Genomic DNA, 12,484 nt, shown 5'->3' with positions numbered 1-12,484 from the left:
AGGAACCTGATTGGCCTACACAGAGTCCCGACCTCAACCTGATAGAACACCTTTGGGTTGAATTAGAGAGGAGACTATGAGCCAGGCCTTCTCATCCAAATCAGTGCCTGACCTCACAAATGCGCTTCTGGAAGAATGGTCAAACATTCCCATAGACCCACTCCTAAACCTTGTGGACAGCCTTCCCAGAAGAGTTGAAGCTGTTATAGCGGCAAAGGATGGGCCAACTCAATATTGAATGCTACGGACTAAGACCGGGATGCCATTAAAGTTCATGTGCGTGTAAAGGCAGGTGTCCAATACTTTTGGTAATATAGCATATATGACAGTTACCACAGCAGTTCTAGGTGATAATACTATGGCAACAACAAACCACTGGAGTAAGAAACAATAAACCATTGGAGTAAGAAACAAATGCTAATAACAGCTAGTGAGTTAAACTCCCCACTTTTTGAATGCTTTAAATCTTTTCCCCGGCTAACGGCTGTGTTCGTCTCACTTCATACTAATAGTGTAGCCTAGAGTTGCAGAAATGGTAGCTGCCAAATTATATATTTCCTTCTCAAAATGTAAGTTCCCTGGTAGTCATACTGATTCCTTTACCTCAATACTTTAAATCACTGACCTGGAATGAGAATGTAGATAAGGATTTCTGACTTTTCTCTGACTTTTCTCAGACTTTTCAAATCTGCTCACTGTTTCCTGGTCAGTGACATTATTAAAGTCAGTGAGTCAGCATAAAAAAGCCAGTCTACTAACCTTTTCCCAAACAAGTCAACAATGGTAGCCCCATTAATTTCACAATAGCATTACTTTTAATTTACTATTAATTACGCTAAAAACTGTCTTTTGTAAGCTTTGTTTAATCACCATGACCTTGCCTAACTTTTAATTTTGACAAAATATTTTGGGGACTACCTGCAGGACAGTGTTATGACCAACATAACTGCAGATCGTCTCAATTCAGCATCACAATGATGAATGCGTAATGGCTGCTTTTCCTTACCTCAGGAAGATAATGTGGATTTGGCATTTTAGTCGTCATATAGAACCTAAAGTTCTTGTCATAATCAATGTCAGAGTCTCCAAGGCGAATTAGTATTCTCCCGCCTGACACAAAGGTCTGCTTCAGAAGAATTGGCTCCAGAGCAGGATCTAAGCTTTCCTTCAGCTTTAATTAAAAAAACACAGAATCATACATAGCTCAAGTCACAATTATTGAACACTTTGTGAATTTGTGTAGAATATATATCTTTAAAATATGTACATATTCTAAGCCCAGTTTAGAAAAGTTCATTGTATTATAGAAAATTTCTTTCTAATATGTTCCCTTAAAGTGGAAGTAAACCCATCGATTTAAACAGTTTCAAAAAACAGCATGCAAGGAATGCTAACTGCACATTGGCTGTGCTCTCAACCATACTGTCAAACCCCCCAATGGCTGGTGTCATAACAGATCACATGTGCAGAACCATGGCAGCTGAAGATTAAACAGAGGCAAAGATGGCAGCTTCTGTGGATGAAAACGATAGGGGAGTTTACTTCCACTTTAAGTATACATTGCTATATGGTTTTTATGTTATCCATTTGTAATGGGTATTTCAAAAGCCTCAATACTTATTTCCACATATATAGTGTTCACTAAATAGATGTGTTTTTTTTTACATGAAAGCCCACCAGTAATTAGTATAAAATACGATATTACAGTAAATCAATCAATTAGTTTCAGAGTAATGAAAACTGGATTATGCATGTTAAGAGAGTAAACAATCCACAGAACCATAAAGTGCAGCTTAGGGAAAATAATTTATAAAATGCTTTTATTAATACTTTGCATTTTATGAGAAGATAGCTAGGCTGACACCAACCAACAGGCCTCTATAATTTGCAGTCATCAGAAACACATTTAGCATTTTGTGGTATTTGTTTTGTGCCATCATAAGAGGGAACAATTTGTGCTGTTGCCAAGCAGATGTGATCAAGCTTGGAATGGACATTGGCTTTGGTCCTCCATCAGAATTACTAGCATGGAATCACATGATAACTTACCAGGGCCATATCTCAGTCCCCTTGTGTCCAAGAAAGACAAGAATGCCCAATCATAGGATACTTCACTGGAGGGTGTTAACCGAACATTTATTCTGTGCTTTAGGCCTGAACTTCTTAAAGAAGCCACACTGCAATGCTTTTCAAGGGTAACAGTGAGCTAATAACTCATTTTATTATGTTAAAGGCTCTAAAGTTGGTTTTAGTTTCTAACAGCCGTGGAACACCTTCTGATATTCGGTGGAAAAACACAATGCCTGAGTTACACATTTTGAAAATTCATTTCTCCATAATGCTTATAGATACAAAGATGAATATGTGCTTGATTTAAAGTGTTTTCACTGCTTGTTTAGAATCTGTAAATAATAGTGTGTATGATCTGGGCACAGATTCACTTCAAGGTCAATAGTTTGGAATAGGCGCACTTTAAAATGTACCAGTTATGTAGTGTGATGCTGTATGTTGCTTGATATAAACTGATTGGACCGTTGCACTATATAGTTGTTGGTAAATCTATGATTAATGAAGGCATAGAATTGAGATGATTTAGACTTTAGATTCAGTTAGCTCTTTGGTTTTGCATTAGAGTGTACTTGCTGCATTGTATTCCTTTACTCATCTGTAGGAATGTTAGTCTCCCCACCATTGTCAGCTTTTGTATTCATTTGATTGAGTTAAAAAATAAAAGTAAAGTTTTATGACCAAGTGGCTTTATTGTATGATGTGAGTAGTGCATCGCTCTTTCAGTAGAGGTTGGTGTAAATTCCCACATAGTGGTCCATTTGTATTGTTAGTAATTTGATATTTTCAGGCATTTTGTTATAGATTAGTAAGGTATACTGGTGTATTGGCAGCTTAAAGTGAACCTGCATTTTAGCTATAGTGCCATATTATATAGGAACCAGCTTTGAGGCTCTACCTCCCTCCACTGTCCCCTTCATATTACAGTAAAAATTGGCATGCCACCTTGGAAGCTTAGGCAAATGAATGGTGGGATCTGTTAAAAGACTTATTTTCCCATCTGGACTGACAGTATAAAATTATTCAGGGCCTGGATCTTCCAAATGCCATTTCATATCTAAAATTACTTTAAGATTAGGCATATGCCAGCAAACATCATTGGACTGATTTACTAATGAAGCTAAGAAGCTTCACTCACTATATTATGTAAATATCCAGTTCAGTGGAAAGCAAATGCCTGTTTAATCTGCACATGATTGTGGGTTCAAAGTAAACAGAATTGTCACATGATTGGTATCAATTTACTAAGTGAAGATTCGAAAAAGCTTTGGTAAACCACCCTCTGTGCAGACATGGAAGCAAAAACTTATTTGACTAACCCATCTCTGCATTCACAGTAACAGTACAGCAAACCTTGGTTAAAAAAAAACAAAAAGATTTTTCTCTCTTAAATGAAAGAAAAAGTGACAATTCCACAGATGATACATTTGATAAAAAGGTACAATTTATTCATGTAATGGAATACTTATTTGAGTTTAACCACAAAAGTAAAGTGGCTAGGATTTAACATATATCAAAATGGTAAGTGAAAATATTAATTTTGTCCCTCCCATAACACAAAATTAAGCAATTTACAAAAGTAAACAATACAATAGCAAGTATAAATGCTAATTAGGAAAAGAATGTGCAAGGGCAAATCTAAGCAGAGCATACTAATTACGCTCATAAGAAGAAAGATCTCTAGAGATCGTCTTCTCTTCTACCAATACTGTCCTGCACGATATTCTTGTTATCCAGGGATTTTTTACGAGAACCAGCTCAGCAACACATTGGAAAATCAATGTAAAAGCGGAAGTTCTGTTTGTCCAAGAACTATCTTGTGAATGACAAGGGCATTGACTGAAAAGAGCCTTTGTACTATTCATTACAAACACACACCAAATTCTCCCTGAAAAAAGCCTTTGTTTACTCCATTTATTACAAATGACATCTTCAATGACAAAAAGAATATAGAATAATTCCAACCAAGGGAGATTTAACAATGTATGACACTAGCTAAACCATTCTAAATGTTATCTCTCCACTTTGCAGATAGGAATATGTCAAAGGCAGTTTCCTATTACCTATTACTGTAAATGGCTTTTGTGTTAAACACAATAAAAAGATTACAGGATTCTTCTTATTGACAATGATTTTGTTTCTTTTGATGAAGTCATAATTGTCAATTGCCATATTGGTCACCAATGGTAGAATGTTTTTATGAAATGTTCAGCAGATAAAACAGTGGTTTGCCTTTTAACCACCTTCCATTTTTGGAAAGAGACCCTGTCACCAGACTTGTGCTGCCAATTGGAGTAAGAATAAGATCATCAATTTTAAAAACAATCTTCCCATAAGATTATATGTGCATTTGCAATATTTTAAAGTGTTACTAAACCCGCAATAGTAAAATCAGTCTGTATGTGCAGTAACGAATGCTTGTTATATTCACTAAAGAACCTAAGGGGTTAATCCTGCGCCTTGTGTATAAAGACTGTTTGATCCTGTCCTTCTTCCACAGCCGATGTGCTGATAGTACAGAGCCTTAGGGGGCAGTCTGCACATGTTTGTTTTGTGTCAATTGCTAGAGAGGTTTTTTTCTTGAGAGGGTGCATGTATGTAATTAGCACAGGGTCAATCAGCACCGTCCAGCTAGAGGGTCAGGGGTCATGCAGCTTTATAGGACAGTCAGAGGAGAATGAAGACGCCTCCTACAAGCTTTAACCAGTGCTCAGCCAGACACTGATAGAAGTCCTAAGACTGCTATATATTGCTGATGAGAAAAGGTATTTAGCAGTTTATATATACTAAAATTTCATATCCATGTTATGCGTACTGTGGGAGATATAGTGAATGCAGGGTCCTGGGTTTAGTAACATATTAAGTATGTCATTTACTAGTAAAATATTTCTTTGTTTAGATGCCCAAAAGCCCTGAGATGCTGCTGGGCCCTGGCATCTTGAGTGTGATGTCAGAAGACTAAGGCCGCGTACACACGAGAGGATTGTCCGTCCAACTTAGTCCGCTGAAACATGTTTCAGCGGACAGTCCGCTCGTGTGTGGGCTTCAGCGGACTTTTTCAGCGGACAGTCTGGCGGACTAAGTCTTTCGGAATTTCCGTAATATTGTCCGTCCAACTTTGGTTTCAGCGGACAGTCCGCTCGTGAGTAGGCAAGTTGGACGGACTAAGTATGGTGCATGCTCAGAAAGGATTTATATGGCCGAAGGTTGCATTGCAGTGTATTGGACGTCGTATTTCTAGTCCCGTCGTACGTGCTGTACACGTCATCGCGCAAGCTTTCAGCGGACTGTCTGTTCATCGTGTGTGGTCAAGTCCGTTCATTCAAAAGTAGGACGGACTGTCTGTCGGATTGTCTGACGGACTTAGTTGGACGGACAATCCTCTCGTGTGTACATGGCCTAAGAATAAAATTTGCTAGCAAGTTCAAAGGCACATTAGAATTGAATAAAAATGTGTTTATGAAAGGGGAAAAACGCTGCCCCTGTCGACTCTAAGCCTGAGAACTAAGCAATCACATGACTGCTGATTGCTCAATTCTCCTCTTTGACGCAGTGATGGTAAGCCCATCCAGCACCAGGCGGGAGTACTGGTGGGTGCAGCTGGCTTTAGCTCTCAGCTGCGTGCTGAGAGAAGGAGCCAACTGTCAATAAGGTTGATGGTTGAATCCCAACAATATGGTCAGAATCTTTCCAGAGCCTGAAGCAGCTCTGTGACGCCAGACAACAGCTGGCATTAGCCTGGAATCAGCAGATTTAGGGTCAAAGGAAAGAACAAGTAAGTGCACTCCTATGACCCACAGGAGAAGTATGGCCCAAAAAGCTTTGGCCATACTTCTTTTTTAACATATTTGATTTTCATTGCTTTTACCTTCCTTTTTGCTAAGTTGGTGACAAGGACTCTTTAACTAGATGCTGACCGCCGGCCGTCAAATAACGGCCAGGCGGCGCACCTATTGTGGCGGGAGGCCGTCATATGACGGCCTCCCGTTTAAACAGGGAATGCGCGCGATCGGGTGCGCGCATCCCTGTTTCTTCGGTGGCGGCGTGTCACGGAGACACCGCTCGCCACCGAAGGGGGTGAACAGCCATTGGTTATGGCTGTTTACCACGTGATCGGCCATGATGAAGTCACAGCCGATCACAGATGGTCACACCCCGGCTGTGCACGGCGCATGCGCGCGTCGGTGGCGGCATGTTCCCCAGGAACACTGCTCGTCACCGACGCTGGTAAACAGCCATTGGCCGGCTGTTTACCCACGTGATCGGCTGTGAAAGGATCACAGCCGATCACTAAAATGTAAACAAACCGCGGTAACGAGATGTTACCGGGTTGTTCTCCTCCTCAAACACCGATCGTGTGTGAGGAGGAGATTGCGGTAACATCTCGTTACCGCCTAGTGTACACCAATCATACTGATTGCGCCCCCCCCCCCAATAAAGAGGACCTGTCACCACCCCTCATAGTACCTGTCAATCACAGTCCATCAGAGTACCTGTCACAGTCCATCTGAGTATTTGAGTACCTGTCACAGCCAATCAGAGTACCCGAGTACCTGTCCCAGTCCATCTGAGTACCCGAGTACCTGTCCCAGCCCATCAGAGTACCCGAGTACCTGTCCCAGCACAGCAGAGTACCCGAGTACCTGTCACGGCCCATCAGAGTACCCGAGTACCTGTCACAGCCCATCAGAGTACCCGAGTACCTATCACGGCCCATCAGAGTACCCGAGTACCTGTCACGGCACATCAGGGTACCTGAGTACCTGTCACGGCACATCAGGGTACCAGAGTACCTGTCACGGCCCATCAGAGTACCCGAGTACCTGTCACGGTCCATCAGAGTACCTGAGTACCTGTCACAGTCCATCAGAGTACCCGAGTACCTGTCACAGTCCATCAGGGTACCCGAGTACCTGTCACAGTCCATCAGGGTACCCGAGTACCTGTCACAGTTTAACAGTGTACCCGAGTACCTGTCACAACCCATCAAAGTACCCGAGCACCTGTCACAGCCCATCAAAGTACCTGAGTACCTGTCACAGCCCATCAAAGTACCCGAGTACCTGTCACAGCCCATCAGAGTACCCGAGTAGCTGTCACAGCCCATCAGAGTACCTGAGTACCTGTCACAGTCCATCTGAGTACCCGAGTATCTGTCCCAGTCCATCTGAGTACCCGAGTACCTGTCACAGTTCATCTGAGTACCCGAGTACCTGTCACAGTTCATCTGAGTACCCGAGTACCTGTCACAGTTCATCTGAGTACCCGAGTACCTGTCACAGTTCATCTGAGTACCCGAGTACCTGTCACAGTTCATCTGAGTACCCGAGTACCTGTCACAGTCCATATGAGTACCTGTCACTGCCCTTCAGAGTACCCAAATACCAGTCACCAAGCTATCAGAGTACCTGTCACCAGGCCATCAGAGTACCCGAGTACCTGTCACCAGGCCATCAGAGTACCCGAGTACCTGTCACCAGGCCATCAGAGTACCCGAGTACCTGTCACCAGGCCATCAGAGTACCCGAGTACCTGTCACCAGGCCATCAGAGTACCCGAGTACCTATCTCCAGCCCATCAGACTACCCCAGTACCTATTTGCAGCCCATGTCTCATAGATTATACATTGGGGTGTCTGCTTTCCAAAATGGGGTCATTTTATGGGCAATTCCATTGTCCTGGTACTCCAGGGCCTTCAAAAGTGTAATAGGTGGTTGAGAAATGAGATGCGTCATTTTTGCTCGTAGAACGTCTGAAGGTACTACATCAACGTTGGTGCTCTGTATGTGGCCAGGCTGTGTAAAAGTCTCACACATGTGGTATCGTCGTACTCGGGAAGAGTAGCAGAATGTATTTTGGGGTGTAATTTGTTGTATGCATATGTTGTGTGTGAGATATAACCTGATAATATGACAATTTTGTAAAAAAAAAAAAATAATAAAAAAAAATCTTCATTTTGCAAAGAATTGTGGGAAAAAATTACAACTTAAAAAAACTCATCATGCTACTTACTTAATACCTTGGAATGTCTACTTTGTAAAAAGGGGTCATTTGGGGGGTATTTGTACTTTCCTGACTTGTTAGTGTCTCAAGAAATGAGACTCACCTGATGTACTGAAGGCCTGATCAGATGTGATAAATTTTCAGCGATTGGCACCATAGTTGTAGACTCTATAACTTTCACAAAAACCAAATAATATATACTAATGTGGGTTATTTTTTACCAAAGATATGTAGCAGTATAAATTTTGGCCAAAATGTATGAAGAAAAATTATTAATTAGCAAAAATGTATGACAAAAACAAAGAAAAAGGCATTTTTTTCACAAAATTTACGTTTTATTTTATTTATAGCACAAAAAATAAAAAACTCACTAGTGATTAAATACCACTAAAAGAAAGCTCTATTTGTGTGGAAAAAAAGGATGCAAGTTTCATATGGGTACAGTGTTGCATGACTGAGTAATTGTCATTCAAACTGTGAGAGCACTGAAAGCTGAAAATTGGTCTGGTCAGGAAGGGGGTGTAACTGCACTGTATTGAGGTGGTTAAGGTAACATACATCAGTGTTAAACACCTGAATAGTAAATAATATTTTTACAGCAGTCACAAGAATACAGTGCTTATACTCTAGGCTTGTGCCCGTTCATTTTCCTAAGTGCCCTCACATCAACCATAAAAAATAAAAAAATGCAAGATGATATAGCACATAAAATTAGATCAGTTTTTGCTTACCTCTTCTAACAAAACTGGCAGCCCAAGCCTAATAGCATTCTCCAACGTCCGGAGAAAGCCAGCATCCGTCAGTTTAATGACTTTTAAGCCATTTTTAGTTTCTCTGTTTCTAATCCAGCGATTAGCCTGAGGTATGAAATTTAAAGCATTACAAAATTGTTGATAATAAGTGTTCATCCCACACTTTTGCTGTAAGAATATTTGTTGCAGTATCAAGCTTCTGGCAAAAAAATGACTAAAAAGTAAAACCAACTTAGAACCCAAATTACCAAGCGGCTCCTACAGGGGTATTCTAAATTTCTTGAAAAAGTCCCCCAGACAGTGTTAAAAGAAAGCCACAAGAATACACTTCTGTAATGGACTGGAGCACATTCTCGCAGTATTTTGAGTACCCAAATATATGAGGAGGCAGCAGTGAGGCATGGTGATGTCACCAATGCTTCCTGGAAGCCAGGACTGAAGTATTTATCTTTTTTTACAACATCATTATTTATAAAGATATTTTTGCAGCTAATTTTGTTTGGGTGGTGGGGGGCTGACAAGAAAGCGGATCTTCTATTTTTCATGGAAGGTCCACTTTAATCAGTGATTTACCATGAAAAACAAAAGTGGCAGAGACATCAAAAATCTTCTCTCTTTACAACTTCTAAATGTTTCCCTGTACAGTTGTTTAAACAGAGAACCCTTGTCAATGAATATGTATTTATATATGATAATGTATTATGTATAGTTATAATGTCCAGAATACAAGACAGAGATTTGGTAATATTGCCTATTAACAGTTAGTGCTATATTACAGGTGCTATCCAAGCAATGGTAACATCAACACTTGTGTGTGTTAGGTATATAGAAAATACAGCAAATAACTCTTGACAAAATCCACTACCTATTGATCACAAAGTAGCTATATCTTATAGATCAGCAAACAATACCAGATACAGCTCTAAACATACATACAACTATATACTCAGCTCAAATTACACAAAAAATCATGCAAAAAAATCATGCACACTGAATTGTGTTGGATTTCAAGGTTTGTGGACTAAAATGTACTTTTTGTACACGTATTTATATGCATAGGATGTCTTTACAATATTTAAGCACATAGTGTTTATATATATATATATATATATATATATATATATATATATCGGCTTCCGTGTGAAGGTAAATAGTAAAACTGTATGCAAAGAAAAGCCTAATCTCATAACTTCAGACAGATATCCTCATAATGACTGTAAAGGAAAATAAATTATCATTCTTTTGTGGATTTCTGTTCATGTATTTTTTTGACATAGTAGAGTACCTGATCTTGTGGGTCAATCATCAGGGGCCAGCGTCTCCCGCGAGTAACCAATATGCCATTTTCAGTGGAAACAAGATCACGTGGTAATCCATCTGTATTCCATTGGCGAATTTCATAGGCATCACCCAGAATATTTATCAAGCTGAAGTTTGGACTTATAGGAATCTCTAGCTGTTGACACGTTTTAATCCAGCAATCAATTAGCTAGAGAAAAGTAAAATATAGCACAATCACAATATAAGTTTAAGTATCATCCAAAACATTTCATAGATAGCTGATAGTCTTGGCTATGAAAAAAATATATATATTGTGCTTTTTTCCAGGGCTAAACACAATGGTGTGTGTAACAGATCCCTGTTGCACTCTACTTGAGTGCTTCCATCAGTATACAGCCTCCTCCAGTCTAAACATCAGATATCAGATATTACAGCCACATATTGTAACTAAAAAAACAGATTAGACTAGCTCAGTTACACAGCTTGAACATGGAACTGTTTATTTGAACACAGGTAGATAGATATACACTCAGGGGACAAGGCCCTCTCCTTTGCATAATGAAACAGGGCAGGGTAGACTTTACCTCCACCAGTAGCATGCCACAGATGGATTCAAACTTCTCAACAGTAGACTGTCTTTGGGAGGGGCTGCTGGAGAAATCCCCCCCCCCACCGCTAATCCACAGAGACATATAAATCACATAATAGGTTTCTCCCTAGGCTGACAGACACAGTAAAACAATGGAATACAGCCACACCCCAAACAATCCAACAGATAGCACACCATAGTATGAGAAAATATACAATATATATATATATATATATATATACACACATATATATATATATATATATATATATATATATATATATATATATATATATATATATATATACACAACATTCCAGTGTGGTTGTACAGTGAGTCTGATTAGTACAGATCAGACTGGGGTTCTCGGTCACCCTGTCCCCTAATAGACACAAGATAACTTAGACATAGGATGGGCCAGCGGGGCTGAAATAAGGGTTTCCCATCCTCTCCAAAGGATTCTGGGTTCCACGGCCCCCCCACCCAAAGTGACTCCCACAGTGGGCATCTATGAAAAAAATTGCAGAGCTATTCATCCTGATAATGCATGCACATTTGCTCTGTGCAAATGTCGGCAAAAGCAAATGTTATATAATCTATTTTCTTTCCAGGCTGGATGCTCTTCATTCATAAGAATAGCATGAATCAGGAAAATACTGTGTCATGGCCATTAGATGGAGTTGAAGATCATAGTAAATAAGTATTCATTTACTATGATTATCAGCTCAATCTAGTGCCAATAATGTGCAACCTTGAAAGAAAATAGCTTAAAGTGGTATTAAAGCTTTTTTTTTTTATTTTAACAAACATGTTATACTTAACTGTGCTGTGCAATGGTTTTGCACAGAGCAGCTCTGATTCTCTTCTTCTCTGGTTCCCCACCGGTTCTCCTGGCTCCTCCCCCTCAAGCAGTGCCCTCAGAGAAAGTCGCTTGCCCTGGGGGCACTGCTGCATGCTTGATCCCGAGCCACTGCTCTATGCCTCTATAAGACACATAGAACCATGCCTCAGCTCCATCCCCTACTCTCTCCTCATTGGCTCACTGGCTGTGATTGACAGCAGTAGGAGCCAATGGGCTCCCGTTGCTGTCTCAGTCAATGAGGAGGAAGAGTCCAGGGACAGCCGAGGTTATCGTGAACATCGCTGGATTGGAGGGAGCTCAGGTAAGGATTGGGTGGGCTGGGGGGGGGGGGTCCGCTGCTCACAGAAAGTTTTTTACCTACATGCATAGAATACATGAAGGTAAAAAGCCATTAGAAACCACTTTAATATTCGCCTAATAACATTTGATTTTGCCAGCATTCGCATGGAACAAATGTATATGCAGTTTTGAAAGACAAATAGCTCTCCAAATTTATTTTTAAATGAACCTCAGTGGGAGTGGCTATTACCAACCCTTTTTAAGGCCTGTCTATAAGCACATGGGAACTACTTTTCTAATACAAATCAATGAGAATGCAAAAGTAGCTTAAAGCAGGTTGGTGCAGTTTAAAGGGATGGTAAATGCCAGTCAAAAGTAAATAGCTGAAGGTTAAATACACCTTTTAAAGAAACCCTGAATGATTTTAGAAGCATCTCAAACTAATCTAAAATGGAAACTGAATGTACACTGCATTTGTCCATCAATGATGTACAAGGTGCACATTGCAGGGCATATTCCTGATCCTAGTTTCACTATTTTGCTAGCCATTATTGTAACATGCATACAGCTAGTGAAGTCTTAACTTCTATCCTGCATATTTATTTAAGGTCAGTGACTCACTGGGTAGTCAGCACCCATATTTCTATCCTT

General features: G+C 40.2%; 1 protein-coding gene across 1 annotated transcript in view; it reads right to left on the bottom strand.

The window, feature by feature from the left end:
* The window catches only part of DNAH6 (dynein axonemal heavy chain 6), a 418,858-nt gene that overhangs the window by 89,879 nt on the left and 316,495 nt on the right, over positions 1–12,484 (bottom strand). Inside the window, exons 55-57 of the mRNA XM_077476093.1 lie at positions 10,108–10,311; positions 8,802–8,927; positions 1,007–1,171 (exon numbers count right to left, since the gene is read on the bottom strand). Coding sequence (XP_077332219.1) covers positions 1,007–1,171; positions 8,802–8,927; positions 10,108–10,311 — 495 coding nt within the window. The remainder of the gene's footprint in view (positions 1–1,006; positions 1,172–8,801; positions 8,928–10,107; positions 10,312–12,484) is intronic.

This window comes from Lithobates pipiens, unplaced genomic scaffold (assembly GCF_037356315.1).
Source record: "Lithobates pipiens isolate NorthernLeopardFrog02 unplaced genomic scaffold, aLitPip1_a1.2 Scaffold_13, whole genome shotgun sequence".
NCBI classification, from domain to species: Eukaryota; Metazoa; Chordata; class Amphibia; order Anura; family Ranidae; genus Lithobates; species Lithobates pipiens.
This window is presented reverse-complemented; position numbering and strand designations above follow the sequence as displayed.